At 35.3% G+C, this 20305-nt stretch overlaps 1 protein-coding gene across 1 annotated transcript in view; it reads left to right on the top strand.

The window, feature by feature from the left end:
* The window catches only part of HTR2C (5-hydroxytryptamine receptor 2C), a 318136-nt gene that overhangs the window by 224283 nt on the left and 73548 nt on the right, over positions 1–20305 (top strand). The window contains exon 5 of the mRNA XM_004440506.3: positions 8853–9053. Within this exon, the coding sequence (XP_004440563.1) occupies positions 8853–9053 (201 nt within the window). The remainder of the gene's footprint in view (positions 1–8852; positions 9054–20305) is intronic.

The raw sequence follows: 20305 nt of genomic DNA, 5'->3' as shown, positions 1-20305 counted from the left end.
ATCTATTGGGTAGGGATATTCTTTTATACATTTAACAAATATTTGTTGAGTGCCTACTTTGTGCCGTGCATTGATCTAAGCATTTTGGATAAAATAGTGGAGAAATAAAAAAGGCAATAATTACTGACACAATGGATCTTATATTCTAGTAGTCATGGTAACAAAATTCTCCACATAATGGTGGTCAGGTGATACTTATGCATTGGAATCACAATTGGGAAAGAAATTTCTGCAATTGAAACAAGTCAAGAATACACTGTGGCATTTTAAGTTGCCTGCCTACCGTACCCCAACCTCCAGATCAGCAGTTGGTTGGAGGATGACAGCCTGCACTCCTAGTCCTTGTTCTTAGTGCTAGAGGGAATAATACAGACCTTACTCTCAAAGAATTATGCTTTTCTTTTTAGACTTTCTGATGGATCCCTGAAGTACAGGCACAAAGACATGCCTTTGTTTTGCCTGACTCAGCATTCTTAGATCTAGAGTGATGTTCTGGGTGGGGTTTGCCAGAAAAATTTTAAAAAGTATGAGGATTATCTGCAGCAGACTGATACAACAAACAATAGACCAGACAAGCAAGAGACAGGCTGAATGATCTGAGAAGGAAGAGGTTAGGAAAGGAAATATGTTGGGAAATAAGACATTATTTTTAAGGCATCCATATATACTAGAGAAAGAAGAAGGCCACACACATGCCCAGGGCTAGATGCATGCTTACAAAAAGGCTGAGAAGACACTATTCTTTCACCTATGCTTAGTACATATGCTCAACACAATCAACTTAGTAGATACAATCTGAGGAGATTACAAGAAAATGATGGACAGAAATGAACATTCATAACCATCTTTGTTTAGGAGAATTTCTAATAATGTCTGTGATTTCTTTAGTGCACTATTTGAATTCTAATGATTGGTAGTTCCACTTCTGGTATGGCCAAATAAGCTTCTATTAAACCAAACTTCCAGCAGATAAAAGCTGTCAACTCTAAACAAAATACAAAACAACTACTTGAAGGTACTGGAGAAAAAAACAAAAACAGAGAGATTCTGGAGGGTCTCAAGACTTGGAAGAAAGGAACAACACTGGTTGAACTTCCAACTTTCATGACTTGTAGCCTAAGAGGAAGATGCAATCTGTGCCATGTGAGATGGCTAAGACTCCAAAAAAATCTGCAGTTTTTGTAGCCCAAAGAAAGTGAGGACAGAGTTCGAAGAAATCTCAAAACTGGAAAGTGAGGGAACATCTAGGAAAGGGTAGAGCTAGATGGAGGGAACCAGAAATTCTTCTCTGGAGAACCATAAACTCTGCCTAAACCTTTAGCTGACCTCTGAACCATGCATGTCTGGGGCATACTTAAAGTAGCCTAAGAAAGGATAAATGAGTTAAACAAACTTTTGAGGTATAGGCCAAGAGACAGAGATTGCAGTTTGAGTTGAAACAAGCTAATAGCCAGGAAAAACAAAAACACCAACACTCTTTAGAGAAATGTAACAGAATCCAACATTTCAACAATATAATGTTGACAATGTTTAGGTTATAACCTAAAATTTCTTAGTATAAGAAGAAACAGGAAAATGTAACCCATTCACATACATGTGTGCATGCACGTGTGCACACACACACAAACTTTTCAACAAAGACCTATCCTGTGAACACCGAGATGTTGAAATTCACAAAGATCCTATTGCTACTATTATATTTATGCTCAATAACATAAAATATGCTCATAATGATTGAAAATAGGAAATCTCAGAAGATAAATAAAAACAATAAAAATAATTGAATGGAAATCTGAGAGCTAAAAAATAATATGTGAAATTTTAAAAAATTCTCTTTATGGGCTAAACAGTATATAACAGAGAAAATAGCCAATGCACTTGAAGATAAATCAATAGAAATCATCTGAAATCAAGATCAGAGAGAAAAATATATTTAGAAGGAAAAGAGTGCACTCTCAGGAACCTAGGAAACAATATCAAACATTCTAATATACATCTAATTGGAGACCCAGAGGGGAAAAGAGGAAGAATAGGACCAAAATGTATTTGGAAAAAAAAAGCTGAAAATTCCTCAAATTTGATGAAAGCCACAAAATTATGGATTCATGAAGCTCAATGAATAACAAGCAGTATAAATATGAATCCTAATGATTTTTCTAAGAAAATTCCATCATCCAAACATGCATGAATAACTTATATAGTTTGAAACAGCACCAGTGATAAAAATGAAAAAATGAAAATTGACTGCCTCTAGGATATCCTGATGCAGCCAACCAAAACAAGGGTATTACTGAAGGGATAGGGCCCCAAAATCAAAGAATAATCAATTGTACAGATCCCTTACTAATTGGAAATAAGGTTAACCTCAAAATTAAGTTGGTTTGATCAGCGCTGCCTCATTATCAAGGAAGTTTTTTAGATCATGAAGTACCAGTTGATCAGTCTATATCTTAAGATATCCTTAAGCCCTTTCCTGAAGAAACCAAAAATATCCAAAGGAAGGATGCTGGTCATCCCAAATATTGTCATAGCCAGATATCTACCTTTTTTCTCTTACTTCTCCAAGAAAGTAACATTCTGCATTGTTTATTCTGTAAAGTAGTAATATCTACCAAGTTTCACAGGAGCAGAGCCCGGTATCTAAGACAGTTTTTATTAACAACTCTAACAGACTAGAATACAACACATATAAAACAATTCAGCAAAGAGCAGATAAAAAAGAGTTGATTTTTTTGCCTGATTCAGTTGCTAGCTCCTGGATACCAATGTCATTACAGAAACTTTAGACCTGGAATAATTCTCCAGTGTGAAAACTTTAGCACTATGGGACACCACTTGGATCTCAACTCTTTCATTAAGAACATCAATATTAAAAACAACTTATTTGAAGTATTCTGTCAATCTTGACACCAATTTAGAGTCAGAAATAATGCCACACCAAAGATCATCATCAAAATGGAAGTAGGAATTCAGTTGGTAGCTGGAAAAGTAAAAACAACAAGAGTTTTTGCCACTTAGTAATATTTATTTCTACTACCAAACAAAATGTTTAGCACATAGTAAGCAAATGAATAACGTAAGTTAAATTAAACAATAAATAATTTATGTGAGAGAGAACACCAGTGTTCTGTCCTTCCACAAGAGCAAGACGACCTAGTAAAATGGTCACTGTCAACTTTTACAGAACTCTGAAATCTAGGCAAAAATTTGAAACAAACAAGGGAAGGCTTGGTGAAGAAAGAAGCAGCTGCTTTGTAGTAAGAGAACACTGTGGCATTTTAAGTTGCCTTCCTACCGTACCCCAACCTCCAGATCAGCAGTTGGTTGGAGGATGACAGCCTGCACTCCTAGTCCTTGTTCTTAGTGCTAGAGGGAATAATACAGACCTTACTCTCAAAGAATTATGTTTTTCTTTTTAGACTTTTTGATGGATCCCTGAAGTACAGGCACAAAGACATGCCTTTGTTTTGCCTGACTCAGCATTCTTAGATCTAGAGTGATGTTCTGGGTGGGGTTTGCCAGAAAAATTTTAAAATGTATGAGGATTATCTGCAGCAGACTGATACAACAAACAATAGACCAGACAAGCAAGAGACAGGCTGAATGATCTGAGAAAGAAGAGGTTAGGAAAGGAAATATGTTGGGAAATAAGACATTATTTTTAAGGCATCCATATATACTAGAGAAAGAAGAAGGCCACACACATGCCCAGGGCTAGATGCATGCTTACAAAAAGGCTGAGAAGACACTATTCTTTCACCTATGCTTGAGCTGACCTTCAGCCTCTGAGCCTCTGTGCAAGCCTAAATTGAAAGCTAACACAAACTTATAAACAGCCTCACTAATCATTGAAGAAGGGCCCCCCCAAAAGAGCTGATCTACAAAGACTAAGAGTATTTTTTTTCTTTCTTTGCCTATAGATGTTGAAGAAACTTCTCTCAAAACACTAGATGACCACTAAGCTGACATAACACTGATTTCAGTGGACACAAAAGACAAAAAAAATCAGACTTTATAAAAGTACTGTAGAAAAGTCACTAAAAAGGCAAACAAAATTAACCCACAAATAGGAACAACTAACCCCAGGAAGGGGGGAGTAATCTGATTTCCACAATTGTCACATTATAATATTCAAAATATTCAAGTTTCATCAAAATTATGAGGAATGCAAAGAAACTAGAAAGTATGGCCCATTCACAGGAAAAAATAAATTAATAGAAAATGATCCTGAGGAAACCCAGGCATCAAACTTACAAGACAAAGACTTTAAATCAACTCTCTCAAACATGCTCAAAGAGTCAAAGGAAACCGTGAATGAAGAACTAAAGGAAACCAGGAGAACTATGTCTCAACAAATAGAGTATATCAATAAAGGGATAGAAACTATAAAAAGAAATCAAATAGAAATTTGGGTACAATAACTGAAATGAAATTTCAGTACGACAACTAAAATGAAAAGTTCACTAGATTGATTCAACAGCAGAATTGAGCAGATGTAAGGAAGAATCAGGGAATTTGAAAATAGGTCAATTGAGATTATCCAGAAAGAGAAAAGAAGGAAGAAAAATGAACAGCACCTGAGAGACACATGAGACACAATCAAGTTTACTAATATACACATAATGGGAGTGCCAGAAAGAGAGAGAGAGAATGAAAAGGGCAGAAAGAATAAAGAAATAATGGCCAAACATTTTTCAACGTTGAGGAAAGACATGAATCTACACATCTAATTATCTCAATGAACTCCAAGCATAAATTACTCCAAGAGATCCAAGCCAAGATACATTATGGTCAATATTACAAGGAATCTTTAACAAGATTAACAATGAATTTATCTTTAGAAACTATGGAAGCCTGAAAGCAGTAGGATGACATATTGAAAGTGTTTAACCAAAAAAAAACCTCTTGTCAACCAAGAATTCTATATATAGCAAAATTATCCTTAAACAATGGAGAAACTGAGATTTAATGCACAATACAGTGAATATAGAAAACAATATTGTATTATAATTACCAAATTTGCTAAGAGACTAGAGCTTAATTATTCTAACTACTAAAAAGAAAGGATAATTATGTAACATGATAGAGGTGTTAATTATTGCTACAATGGCAATCATATTACAATATATAAATGTATCAAATTAACATGTACATCTTAAATTTACACAGTGTTATATATCAAACATGTTTCATTTTTTTTCAAAAAAATTTCTTGGTAAACAAAAACTGAGGAAGTTCATTGCTAGTAGACTTGCTGTACAAGAAATACTAAAGGGAGTCCATCAGGATGAAATGAAAGGTTATTAGACAGTAACTCAAAGGTATATGAAGAAATAAACAAAAAAGGTAAATATAAAATTCAATATAAGTTTATTATTGATTTGTTACTCCTCTTTTGGTTTACTATCTTATATAACAGGCAAATACATAAAACAATACTTATAAATCTATGTTAATGGGCATGCAATGTATAAAGATATAATTTGTGACAATAACAAATAAAGAGGGAAGGAGATATAAAGGAGCGAAAATTTCAAATACTATTGAAACTAAGTTGGTATTATTTAAAACTTGGTTGTCATGTTAACGTGATAATTTTAATTTCAAGTTAACCCAAGGAAAAAACTAAAATAATATACAGAAAAAGAAACAAGAAGAAAATCAAATAGTACCTATAAAAATCAATTAATCACAAATGAAGGCAATAACAAAGGAATTTATGAGGAAAATGGCATATATCATATAGAAAACAAACAGAAAATGGTGGAAATAAGTTCTTTCTTAACTTCAGTTATTTTATTTTAATTTTTTTTTTTTTTTTTTAAAGATCTTATTTATTTATTTTTCCCCAAAGCCCCAGTAGATAGTTGTGTGTCATAGCTGCACATCCTTCTAGTTGCTGTATGTGGGAAGCGGCCTCAGCATGGCTGGAGAAGCAGCGCGTCGGTGCACGCCCGGGATCCGAACCCGGGTCGCCAACAGTGGAGCGCGCTCACTTAACCACCAAGCCACGGGGCCGGCCCAGCTTCAGTTATTTTAAATGTGAGTGAATTAAACTCTCCAGTTAAAAGGCAGAAATTGGCAGAATGGTTAAAAATACACGATGTCAGAATGGATTTAAAAAAACTTTCCTCTATATGCTGTCAATAAGAGACTCATTTTAGATCCAAAGTCACAAATAGCTTTAAAGGAAAAGATATTCTATGCAAATAATAACCAAAAAGAGCTAGGGTGGCTAAACTAGTATCAGACAAAACAGAACTTAAGACAAAAATTGTTATGAGAGACAAAAAAGGACATTACATATTGGATAAAAAGGTCAAACTATCAAGAAGATATAACAATTAGGAATATATATGCATCTAACAACAGAGACCAAAAAATATAGAAAGCAAAACTGACAGAATTGAAGGGAGGAAAAAACATATCTATAATAACACTTGGAGACTTTAATACCCCATTTTAAATAATGGATAGAACAACTAGACAGAGGATCAGTAAGAAAATAGAGGACTTGAACAATACTATGAAGCAACTAATTCTAACAGACATGTAAAGAAAACCCCATCCAACAGTAGCAGAAAAAGTATTTTTCTCAAGTACACATGGAACATTCTCTGGGATAGGTCATATATGAGGCCTCAAAACAAGCATAAAAAATTAAAAATATTATCATTCAAAGTATCTTTTCCACAATGGGATGAAACTAGAAATCAACAACAGAAGAAGACTGATAAATTCATAAATATGTGGAAATTAAACACCACATTCACTATTAAACCACCAATGGGTGAAAGAAGAAATTACAAATGAGATTAGAAAATATTTTGAGAAGAGTAAAATGAAAACTTAACATACCAAAACTTATGGGATGCAGCAAAAGCAGTACTCAGAGGGAAATTTATAGCTGTAAATGCCTACATTTAAAAAGAAGAAAGGTCCAAAATCAATAACCTAACTTTAGATCTTAAGGAATTAGAAAAGAAGAATAAACTTAATCTAAACTAGCAAAAGAAAGGAAATGGTATAGATTAAAAGGGAGACAAATAAAACAGAGAATAGAAAAAAAACAAAGAGAATTAGGAAGAACAATAGTTGGCTCTTTGAAAAGTCAACAAAGTTGATAAACCTTTAGCTAGAGTGACTAAGAAAAAAAAGAGAGAAGACATAAATTACTAAAAGTATAAATGAAAGTGGGGGAAGGGCATTATGACTGATATTACAGAAGTTAAAAGGACTATAAAAGAGTACAATGAACAATTGTACTTCAACAAATCAGATTACCTAGAAGAATTGGACAAATTTCTAAATACACAAACTACCAAAAGGAACTACAAAAGAAACAGAGAATCTGATGAGACTTATAACAAGTAAAGGCATTGAATCAGGAATCAAAAAATCTTCCTACAAGGCAAGTCCAGGATCACAAGGCTTCACTGGCAAATTTTACCAAACATTTAAAGAAGAATTAACACCAGTTCCTCTCAAACTCCTACAAAATAGAAGATGAGGGAACACTTTGTAACTCATTCTATGAGACTGGCATTGTCCAGATACCAAAGCCAGAAAATGACATTACAAGAAAAGACAAATATAGACCAATATCTCTTATGAATATGGATGCCAATATCCTTAACAAAATACTAGCAAACTAAATTCAGCATCATATTATACACCATGACAAGGGAGATTTATTCCAGGAACGCAAGGTTGGTTCAATATATAAAAATCAATCAATGTAATGCATCACATTAATAAAATAAAGGTAAGAAAACCACGTGATCACTCAACTGATGCAGAAAAAGCATTCGATAAAATCCATCACTCTTTTATGATAAAAACACTCAACAAAGTAGGAACGGAAGGAAACTTCCTCAACATGATAAAGGGCATTCATGAAAAACGCACAGTTAACAGCCTACTCAATAGTGAAAGATTTCCTTTTTAGATCAGAAAAAGACAGGATGCCTGCTCTTACTACTTCCGTTCAACATTGTACTGGAAAGTCTATCTAGAGCAATTAAGCAAGAAAGAAAATAAAAGGCAGAGGAAAATTAGAAAAGAAAAAATAAAATTATTTCTATTCACGGAGGACATGACCTTATATATAGAAAATCCTAAAGAACCCACACACAAACAAAAATAGATCTAATAAATAAATTCAGTGAAACTGCAAGATACAAGACTAACACATGAAAATCAGTTATAGTTCTATACACTAACAATGAACAATCCGTAGGGGAAATTAAGAAAACAAATCCATTTACAAGAGCATCAAAAAAATTTCAACTGATAAAAGCATCAGCCATAAAAAGGAATGAAGTACTGATACAAAATGAATGAAACTCAAAAACAGTATGCTAAGTGAAAGAAAAAGTGAAAAACAAAAGGTCACCTATTGTATGATTTCTTTTACTTGAAATGTACAGATAGCTAAATCAGTAGAGACAAAAAGCAGATTAGAGACTGTCAGGGAGGGGAGAGGAGAATAGGGAGTGACTGCTAATGGGTAGTAGTTTCCTTTGGGGGATGATGAAATGTTTTGGAACTAGAAAGAGGTGATAGCTGCATAACACTGTGAATGTACTAACTGCCACTGGATTGTACACTTCAATGTGATTAATTTTATGCTATGTAAATTTTACCTCAATGAAAAATAATGTACATAACACTGAATGCATTATCATCCTCCTCCTCCTCATCATCATTACTATGGAAAATAATGTTTCCCAAATTTCACTGTCTTTAAAAAGCTTAGATTATGAGAGGAAGAAATAAGTAGACTAAAATTTAAAACTACATTCAGTGTAATTTGGATAATATGTTCTTGTCTTCTCCCTGTTCTCTTGCAGATTATGTCTGGCCACTACCTAGATATTTGTGCCCCGTCTGGATTTCTTTGGATGTTTTATTTTCTACAGCGTCCATCATGCACCTCTGCGCTATCTCGCTGGATCGGTATGTAGCAATACGTAATCCTATTGAGCATAGCCGTTTCAATTCGCGGACTAAGGCCATCATGAAGATTGCTATAGTTTGGGCAATTTCTATAGGTAATTAACTTTCTTGGCCATTAGAATTGCAGCGGCTATGCTCAATACTTTCGGATTATGTACTGTGAACAACGTACAGACGTCGACTGGTAACATTTGCGTTTAATCGGGATTCTTCTATTTAATAATTATTCTTAACCTATTTATCTGATATTTAGGTTAACAATAATGAAATAAATGTAATGTATATGAATATGTAAATGCTGTTTCCATTTATGCTGCTAAATTATTTTATGCATTAATATGCCAGTGAATTCTGCAACACAGATGCAAAATCTGTGAGATATTTAAAAAGATTTGAAGATGACAAAGATAAACATTAAAGTCCAAATTTTAAAAATAATGCATTTAAATCTTAAAAAAGATAAATCTATTCCAGAATATTAATATTAATATTTTTGTTCTAATTCCATATCTTCTTCAGTTGAAAAATCAATAGTGCAACGCGAACCTTCATGAAGTAAACATGTTTAAATTCGTACGTTTTTTTTTTTAAAGATTTTATTTATTTTATTTTTTCCCCCCAAAGCCCCAGTAGATAGTCGTATGTCATAGCTGCACATCCTTCTAGTTGCTGTATGTGGGACTCGGCCTCAGGATGGACGGAGAAGTGGTGCCTTGATGCGCACCTGGGATCCGAACCCGGGCCACCAGCATTGCAGCGCGTGCACTTAACCACCAAGCCACAGGGCCGGCCCTTAAATTCGTACTTTTAATCAACCTAAAATATACTCTCTCTACTCCGTTTTTAAATATCTTCTTGGATTCTGGTTTCATAACAAGAGAAAAAAATCTATTGGTTTCTTTAAAGATTTGGGGGAGGTTGAAGGGAAAGAAATGATCATCTTATTGCTTATATTTGAGATATTCATAAATGCCTTAACAATGCTAATATGCAAGTCACAAAATTTAACTGATTAGAATACAAGGGCTTTTATAATCTCCTTTTTTTTTTTCCTTTTTTTTTCTCTTCCAGTTGGAATTTACATTTAGTGTCTCATTAAATAGTTCTTCTTCAAAGTTATGTTTCTGTAACAGATTCTGGTAAAGTTTACAAGATTAAGGCCTCTATACAATCTTCACTGATATCATCTAAAGATTTTGATTCTGCGTTTATTGATAAAATAAGTTTAGGTTTTAAGATTGTTCTATTGTGAGTGAAGAAGATAGATAGATAAATGGATAGATAGATACATACATACATACATATACACACACCTTTAGATAAAAAGCAATGAAACTTCTCCCAGAGAAGAAGTAAATCTATATACACAATTTGATGTACATATTCAAGCACTCACAGGTTTAACCCTTTCCACCTTGAAGAGCTCATCTAAAAAGATACCATTTCTTAACTGTGCTCACAAAGGAAATACACAGCTAAACTAAATGAGACTATTAGGGGCATCAGATTCTAATGACAGACCGACAGTAACTTGCAATGATTCGTGCTTAAGACAACTAAAAATGTGGAAAAAATACTATAAACATTGAGAAGCTAATAAGTGAGACATCCAGAAAAAGACAGAAATTCAGGAAAAATGACTATGACTTTGGGGTCACTTTTGCCAATGATGCATGTGCAAACCTGAACAGGTGACTGACAGATTGAGAAGCTCATTTCACAGTCTCACGAGTAAGAGAGGATGAAAGTAGGAATACAAAGCCTGGCAAGGGTCAACCAATTTAAACTTATTTTTTGGATCCCAAAGGCCTAGAAATAAGGCTAGACCAGAATTAAACCACCCTTGGTAGGGAATTCAGGCCTCGTTCAAGTCACCTATGTAACCAAGAAAAATTTTGAGCTTGGACAATGGATTAAGGTAATTTCATATTCTTCATGTTTCCAAATTTTTTGGTATGAGCAAAAAAATTATCATAGTAGGCTTCAAACTATTTCTTTCAATAATTTTCAATTCTAGTAACTGGAATAGAATGATAAACAGACACATGAAGAGACAAGACAACATGAACCAGATATAACACAATAAAAGATAATACAAATGAACCCACAGGCACTCAAGATAGTTGAATCACCAGACATAGACTTTAAATAACTATTTGTAATGTGCACATGGAAATTGCAAACAGAACTTAAATATTTCAGCAAGAAATTGCAAACTGTAAAGAGAGACATTTAAGACTTGAGAAACAGCTAGAAAATCTGGAGATTATGCATAACGTGAAAACCTCAGAACTCAAAGGAAGATTAGACATGGCTAAACACAGCATTACTTTTTTTTTTTAATAATTTTATTTATTTATTTTTTTCCCAAAGCCCCAGTAGATAGTTGTACATCATAGTTGCACATCCTTCCAGTTGCTGTATGTGGGACGCGGCCCCAGCATGGCCGGACAAGCGGTGTGTCGGTGTGCGCCCGGGATCCGAACCCGAGCCGCCAGCAGCGGAGCGTGCGCACTTAACCGCTAAGCCACAGGGCCAGCCCAACACAGCATTACTTAAGATCAGTTAAAAGAAACTGTGATGAATGAAGCAAGAAAAACCCGAAGGATAGAAAAAAGAGAAGACAGAATAAGAAGATGATAGACATACAGTATGAAATGAGAAAAATTCCACAAGATGAGAAAATAGCAGAAAAGCAATATTTGAAGAAATAAAGGCCTTTAGAATTGATGAAAGACACTGATTCCCACATTTAAAGAAGTCAACAGGTCTCAAGCAGAATGAATAAAAAGCAATCAACATTTAGACTCATCATAGTGACATTGCAGGAAAAAAGAAAAAATAATAATAAAGAGATCAACTTCAATAGAGCAAAAATAAGATGGATGAATGCCTTCTCAACAGCAACAATGAAAGCTAGAAGATGTTGAAATGATAGTGTCAAGGTGCTGATAAAAAGTGAATGCTAAATTAGAATCTTATTCTCAGCAAAATTATACCTCAAGAATTGAAGTGCAATCAAGACATTATCAGACAAGAAAAACTAAGAGAACATGACGTAAGCAGACTCTTACTTAAGGAAATACTAAAGGGTATTCTTAAAACAAAGGAAAATTACATTGTTTCCCTAAAGCCTTGCTAACAAAGTGTATTTTCAAACATTTAAAATCTTGCCAATCCAATAGCTGAGAAATGTTATCTCAGTTTTTTTTTTTTTGCTTTTTAATTATTTTATTGAGGTCACATTGGTTTATAACATTATGTAAATTTCAGGTGTACATTATTATATTTCAGCTTCTGTTTAGACTGCATCGTGTTCACCACTAAAAGTCTACTTTCCATCAATCATCATACATATGAGCTCTTTTACCCCTTTCGTCCTGCCCCCACCCACTTCCCTTCTGATAACTACCAATCTGTTCTCCTTATCTATGTGTTTGTTTGTTTATCTTCCATATATGAGTGAAATCATAGGGTGTTTGTCTTTCTCTATCTGACTTATTTTGCTTGGCATAAATACCCTCAAGGTCCACCTGAGTTATCACAAATGGCACAATTTTGTCTTTTTATGGCTAATATTCCATTGTGTATATATACCACATCTTCTTTATCCATTAAGCAGATGATGGGCACTTGGGTTGCTTCCAAGTCTTGGCTAATGTGAATAATGCTGCAATGAACATAGGGGTTCATATATCTTTTCAAATTAGTGTTTTCATATTCTTTGGATAAATACCCAGAAGTGGAATAGCTGGATCATATGGTATTTCTATTAATTTTTTCAGAAACCTGCATACTGTTTTCCATAGTGGCTGTACCAGTTTGCATTCCCACCAGCAGTGTGTGAGGGTTCCCTTTTCTCCACATTCTCTCCAACACTCGTTATTTCTTGTCTTTTTAGTAATAGCCATTCTGATGGTTGTGAGGTGATATCTCATTGTAGTTTTGATTTACATTTCCCTAATAATTAGTGATATTGAACATCTTTTCATGTGCCTGTTGGCCCTCTGTATATCTTCTTTGGAAAAATGTTCATATCCTCTGCCTATTTTTTGATCAGCCTGTTCGTTTTTTTTGTCATTGAGTTGTATGAGTTCTTTATATATTTTGGAGATTAACCCCTTGTGGGATATATGATTTGCAAATATTTTCTCCCACTTGGTGGGTTGTCTTTTCATTTGGGTGATTGTTTCCTTTGCCGTGCAGAAGCTTTTTGTTTGATGTAGTCCCATTTGTTTATTTTTTCTTTTGTTTCCCTTGCTTGAGGAGACACGGTATTCAAAAAGATACTGCTAAGACTAATATCAAACAGCATACTACCTATGTTTTCTTCTAGGAGTTTCATGGTTTCAGGTCTTACATTCAAGTCTTCAATCCATTTTGAGTTAATTTTTGTGTATGGTGTAAAATAATGGTCTACTTTCGTTCTTTTGCATGCAGCTGTCCAGTTTTCCCAATACCATTTATTGAAGAGAATTTCTTTCTCGTTATACATTCTTGGCTGCTTTTTCAAGATTGGCTGTCCATAGATGTGTGGTTTTATTTCTGGGCTTTCAGTTCTGTTCCATTGATCTGTGTGTCTTTTTTCCTGGCAGTACCATGCTGTTTTGATTACTATAGCTTTGTAGTATATTTTGAAGTCAGGGATTGTGGTGCCTCCAGCTTTTTCTCAGAACTGCTTTGGCTATTCAGGATCTTTTGTTATTCCACATAAATTTTAGGATTCTTTGTTCTATTTCCATGAAGAATGTCATTGGGATTCTGATTGGGATTGGGATTGCATTGAATCTGTAGATTGCTTTAGGTAATATGGACATTTTAAATATATTTATTCTTCCAATCCATGTGCATGGGATATCTTTCCATTTCTTTACGTCGTCTTTGGTATCTTTCAATAATGTCTTATAATTTTCAGTGTATAGGTCTTTCACCTCCTTGGTTAAATTTATTCCTAGATATTTTATTCTTTTTGTTGTGGTTGTAAATAGGATTGTATTCTTGACTTCTCTTTCTGCTAGTTCATTATTAATGTATAGAAATGCAACTGATTTTTGCATGTTGATTTTGTACCCTGCAACTTTACTGTATTCGTCAATTATTTCTAATATTTTTTGATAGATTCTTTAGGGTTTTCTATATATAGAATCATGTCATCTACAAATAGTGACAGTTTTATTTCTTCCTTTTCAATTTAGATTACTTTTATTTCTTTTTCTTGCCTAATTGCTCTGGCTAAAACTTCCAGTACTATGTTGAATAAGAGTGGCGAGAGTGGGCATCCTTGTCTTGTTCCTGTTTTCAGGGGAATAGCTTTCAGGTTTTCACTGTTGAGTATGATGTTGGCTGTGGGTTTGTCATATATGGCCTTTATTATGTTGACGTACTTCCCTTCTATACTCATTTAATTGAGAGTTATTATCATAAATGGATTATGGATCTTGTCAAATGCTTTCTCTGCATCTATTGAGATTATCATGTAATTTTTATTCTTCATTTTGTTAATGTGATGTATCACATTGATTGATATGCAGATGTTGGACCATTCCTGTATCCCTGGAATAAATCCTACTTGATCATAGTGTATGATCCTTTTAAGGTATTATTGTATTCAATTAGCTAATGTTTTGTTGAGGATTTTTGCATCTAAGTTCATCAGCAATATTGCCCTGTAATTTTCCTTAATTGTGTTGTCCTTGTCTGATTTTAGTATCAAGGTAATGTTGGCCTTGTAAGATGAGTTAGGAAGCATCCTGTTCTCTTCAATTTTTTGGAAGAGTTTGAGAAGGATAGGTCTTAAATCCTCTTTGAAAGTTTGGTAGAATTCACCAGAGAAGCCATCTGGTCCTGAACTTCTGTTTTTTGGAAGGTTTTTGATTGCTGTTTCAATCTCTTTGCTTGTGATTGATCCATTCAGATTTTCTATTTCTCGATTCTGTTTTGGGAAGTTGTATGATTCTAAGAATTTAGCCATTTCTTCTGTTATCTAATTTAATGGTGTATAGCTTATCATAGTATTCTCTTATAATCCTTTGTATACCTGTCATATCTGTTGTAATTTCTCCTCTTTCATTTCTGATTTTATTTATTTGAGCCTTCTCTTTTTTTCCTAGTGAGTCTGGCTAAGGGTTTGTCAATTTTGTTTATCTTTTGAAAGAATCAGCTCTTAGTTTCATTGACGCTTTCTATTGTTTTGTTAGTCTCTATTTCATTTTTTTTCCACTCAGATATTTATTATTTCTCTCCTTCTACTGACTTTAGGCTTTGTTTGTTCTTTTTATTCTAGTTCTTTTGGATATAGTGTTAGATTGTTTATTTGAGATTTTTCTTGTTTTTTGAGGTTGACCTGTATTGCTATGAACTTCCCTCCTAGTACCCTTTTGCTTAATCCAATAAGAGCTGATATGTTATGTTTTCATTTTCATTTGTCTCCAGGTATTTTTTGATTTCTCCTTTGATTTCTTCATTGACCCAATAGTTGTTCAGTAGCATGTTGTTTAGTCTCCACATATCTGTGACTTTTCTAGCTTTTTTCTTGTAGTTGATATCTAGTTTCCTACCATTGTGATTGGAAAAGATGCTTAATATGATTTAAATCATCTTAAATTTATTGGGGCTTGTTTGTTTTCCAAACGTATGGTCTATCTTTGAGAATGCTCCATGTACACTTGAGAAGAATATGTATTCTGCTGCTTTTGGATGGAATGTTCTGGATATATCTATTAAGTACATTGGTCTACTGTTTCATTTAAGGCCAACATTTCCTTCTTGACTTCCTGTCTAGATGATCTATCCATTGATATAAGTGGGGTTTTCAAGTCCCCTACTATTATTGTGTTGCTGTCAATTTCTTCCTTTAGAACTGTTAATAGTTGCTTTATATATTTGGTGTTCCAATGTTAGGTGCATATATTTTAACAAGTGTTATGTCTTCTTGGTGCAATGTCCCTTTTATCATCATATAATGACCATCTTTGTCTCTTGTTATCTTTTTTGTCTTGAAGTCTGTTTTGTCTGATGTAAGAACAACTATACTCCCTTTCTTTTGGTTGCCATTTGCTTGGAGTATCATATTCCATCCCTTCATTCTGAGCCTATGTTTGTCTTTAGAGTTGAGATGTCTTTCCTGGAGGCAGCATATTGTTGGGTCTTGTTTTGTGACCATTCCAGTCAATCTGTGTCTTTTGGTTGGTGAATTCAATCCATTTATATTTAGAGTGATTATTGTTATATGAGGGCTTAATACTGCCATTTTATCTTTTGTTGTCTGGTTGTTCTATATTTCCATTGTTTCTTTTTCCTTAGTATTTCTGTCTGCCATTTCAGTTTAGTGGTTTTCTGTGATTTTTTTGTTTTCTCTTTATTTAAATTTGTGACTCTGCTCTGACTTTTTATTTTGTAGTTACCATGAGGTTTGTATAAAAGATCTCATAGATGAGATAGTTCTTTTTCTGCTGATAGCACCTTATCTCCATTAGCTTATGCAGGTTCTGTCCTTTTCCTCTTCCCCTTCTATATTTTTGTTGTCACAAATTATTCTTTTTTGTGTTGTGAGTTTGTGACCAAATTGATGTGGTTATAGTTATTTTTGATGCTTTCTTTCCTTTTAGCCTTTATGTTATAATTGTTTACTAACCTATTCTGATATAGAGTTGCAATTTTCTGACTCTGTCTATCTATTTATCACCTTGCTCAAAACTTTGTAAACCTTTGCTTTTTTGTTTCAGGTAGGAGCGCTCCTTTCAACTTTTCTCTAAGGCAGGTCTAGTGACGATGAACTCCCTCAGCTTTTGTTTGTCTGGGAAAGCTTTTATTTCTCCTTCGTATCTGAAGGATAACTTTCCTGGATAGAGTATTCTTGACTGATAGTTTTTATCTTTCAGTATTTTGAATATATCATTCCACTCTCTCCTAGTTTGTAGGGTTTCTGCTGAAAAATCTGCTGAAAGCCTAATAGGGGTTACTTTGTGAGTTATTTTCTTCTCTCTGGCTGCCCATAGTATTCTTTCTTTGTCATTGACTTTTGACAATTTTAATATTATGTGCCTTGGAGAAGGTCTTTTTGCATTGAGATAATTAGGAGTTCTATTAGCTTCATGTACTTGTATATCCAGTTCCTTCCCCAGATTTGGGAAGTTCTCAGCTATTATTTCTTTGAATCAGCTCTCTGCTCCTTGCTCCCTATCTTCTTCTGGTGTACCTATTGCCCTTATGTTACTTTTCCTAATTGAGTTGGGTATTTCTCATAGAATTTCTTCATTTTTTAAAAAATCTTAGTTCTCTCTCCTCTTCCACCTGCATCATTTCTAGATTTCTATCTTCGAGCTCACTAATTCTCTCCTCCGTATGGTCTGCTCTATTTTTAATGCTTTGTATTTATTTTTCATTTCATTAATTGTGTTCTTTATCTCCAGAATTTCTGGGTTTTTTTTTTTTTTTTTTGAGTTTCAATCTCTTTAGTGAAGTACTCCTTCTGTTCATTAATTTTATTCCTGAGCTTATTGAACTGTCTTTCTGAGTTTTCTTGTAACTCATTGAGTTTCTTCATGACAGCTATTTTGAATTTTCACTCAGTTAGATTGTAATCTCCTGTGACCTTAAGTTTGGTTTCTGGAGAGTTGTCATTTTCTTTCTGTTCTGCTGTGTTACTGTAGTTATTCATGGTACTCAATGAGTTGAGCCTCTGCCAGCACATTTGTGATTGTAACCAACTTTCTTATTTGGGTAAGGCTTTGGTTACTTTAGATCTGAGCTGCTTCTGGTTGTATTTGAGAGCCTGCACTTTGCCCCCTTCACTGCCTCTGCTAGAGGCATCCTCAGGGCCCTCTTTGTGCTGCTTGTGCCTCTGAGGTTGCTAGTGCCTTGTTGCTTATGATGTGGCTGCAGTCTCAGGTGTTGCCACTGGGGTCATCAGGCTGCAAGCACTTCTGCTGCTTCCAGGGTTACCTGGGCCTCATGTTCCCCCACTGGCTTTCCATGGGCTCTCTACAGGCATGGATGCTGCTGCCCTGTGCACCACCTGCACTACTGCTCCCAGGTTTTCTGGGTGTGCTGGCTTCGCCACTGCCATGGGCACTGGGTTCATGGATGTCGCTGTTGCTTCTGGGGTCCTTGGGACCCAGGGACTTGCATGCAGCACCCACTGCTGGTACAGCTGTAGTTGGGGGTGCCGCCACTGGGGGCTGGGTCACAGGTTCTGCTCTTCCTGAAGCTTCTGGTCACAGGTTCCACTTGCCACTGCTAGGGGGGGCAAGGGCTAAGGAGGGAGAGATTGTCATTGTTGCTCACTTGTGCAGCCTCTGGTCACTGGCATGAGCTGGTGTGTTTGGAAAACTCAGGTCAGGGTGCCCCCTCCAGCTGGGAAAATCTGAGTTTTGTATACTGTCCCCATTATTGAAAAGAGCAGGCCACTGCCAAGGAAGGGGGAAAGGGCCAGGTCACCAGCTCTGCTCTGTGGCCTGAATCCTCAGGACATGGGGACCACCCACCATTGCTGGGGAGGGGTGCAGTGGCTAAGCCATGAATGCTATGCCTATCCCTGTAGCCTCTGCACACAAGCATGTATGCCAGATCTACGTTTTGGATTGCTTCTCCTGGGGGAGGGAGAGGGGACTGGGTCACTGGCTCTGCTCTGTGTACTCAATCCTCTGGATGTGTGTGCCACCCACCACCACTAGGGGTGCAGGGACTAAGCCACACATCCATGTCTGCCAATGTAGCCTCTGTTCACAGGCATACACCAGTGTAAAGATCCGTGTTTTGGATCACTGCTGCTGGGGGCGGGGGGGCAGGGGGTGCTGTTTCCCTAGTTCCACTGCCTCCTGGAGGTCCAGTCCACCCACTTTCAGATGTATAGATGCATGTATCTCTTAGGCATTCTGTTGTGCTGTGTAGGGAATCCTTCATTGGTCAATGGATGTCTGATTGGCTATAACTTAAGAGGAGAGAGACAACGGGAACAACTCACTCTGCCATGATGCTGATGTAACCCTTCAGTGTAGTTTTAATTTACATCTGCTTTATTATGATACAAGTTCAGCTTGTTTTCATATGCTTAAGTGCCATTGCTAAATCAGTTTTTTGCAAAGTGATTGCGCCCTTTGCTCATTTTTCTGTTTCTTTTCCTTTTTATTTCTTTATTTTAATAGCCTTTATACATCACAGATAATAAACATTTTACATGTTATAAATGAAAATATTTACTCTTTAATATTTGCTATGCAAATGCTTATGGTCTTTTTGGTGTGCAAAATTATTATTTTTTTAAGTTCATTTTATCAAATCAGGTTACATTTCTATGTTGAGTGATAGCTATAAATTCTTTCCCCACACTCAGGTTAGACAATAACTCACCACATTGTCCTCATTTTTTACATTTAGACTTCTTATCCATTAGGAGTTTATTTTTGTATGTGGTGAGATATACATTCAATTTTGTCTTCATCCACCTAATCGTTCAGTTGTCTCATGCTCTTTACTTAAAAAGTACATCTACTCTGTGATTTGTTATGTCATCTTTATAGTATATTAAGTTATTTTACATTATCTAAGCCTATTTGTGAAATTTACATTGTATTACACTAGTGAGTCTATTTGTGTACCAATTCCACACTGTTTTAATTATGAAAGTTTTATAATAAATTTTTTCATCTGGTATGGTTAATCCCCACTCATTACTCTTATTTTTCAGAGCTTGCCTAGACATTTTGGAATGTTTAATTTTCCATATGAGCTTTAACATTAACTTTCCTAGTTTCAGTTTAAAAGCCAGTTTAGGGGGCCGCCCCGTGGCTTAGCGGTTAAGTGTGCGCGCTCTGCTGCTGGCAGCCCGGGTTCGGATCCTGGGTGCACACTGACGCACCGCTTCTCGGGCCACGCTGAGGCCACGTCCCACATACGGCAGCTAGAAGGATGTGCAGCTATGACATACAACTATCTACTGGGGCTTTGGGGGGAAAAATAAATAAATAAAATTAAAAATTAAAAGCCAGTTTATATTTTGATAGGGGTCTCTTTAAATTTATAAATTAAAGAAAAAATTAACTTAATTTTTAGAAAATACTTTCTCTAATCTTTATCCTAATTTAGATTATGGCCAGTCTGTCTCCTAGACTTTACAGCCAAGCTTATTATATAGTCACCGTCATGTCTTCCTTGTCACCATTTATAATTTATCTCATGAGAATCAATTTTATAGCTCTACCACTCTACTGAAACTGTTCTCTGTAAGTTCACTAGTGGCTTCTTAATTGTCTAATTCATAAGTTCTCAAAATTTTTGGTCATAGGATCCCTTTACACACTTAAACATTGTTGAGGACCCCAATGAGCTTTTGTTTATATGAGTTCTA

This window comes from Ceratotherium simum, chromosome X, assembly GCF_057802395.1.
Source record: "Ceratotherium simum simum isolate JZ-2026a chromosome X, ASM5780239v1, whole genome shotgun sequence".
NCBI lineage: Eukaryota > Metazoa > Chordata > Mammalia > Perissodactyla > Rhinocerotidae > Ceratotherium > Ceratotherium simum.
This window is presented reverse-complemented; position numbering and strand designations above follow the sequence as displayed.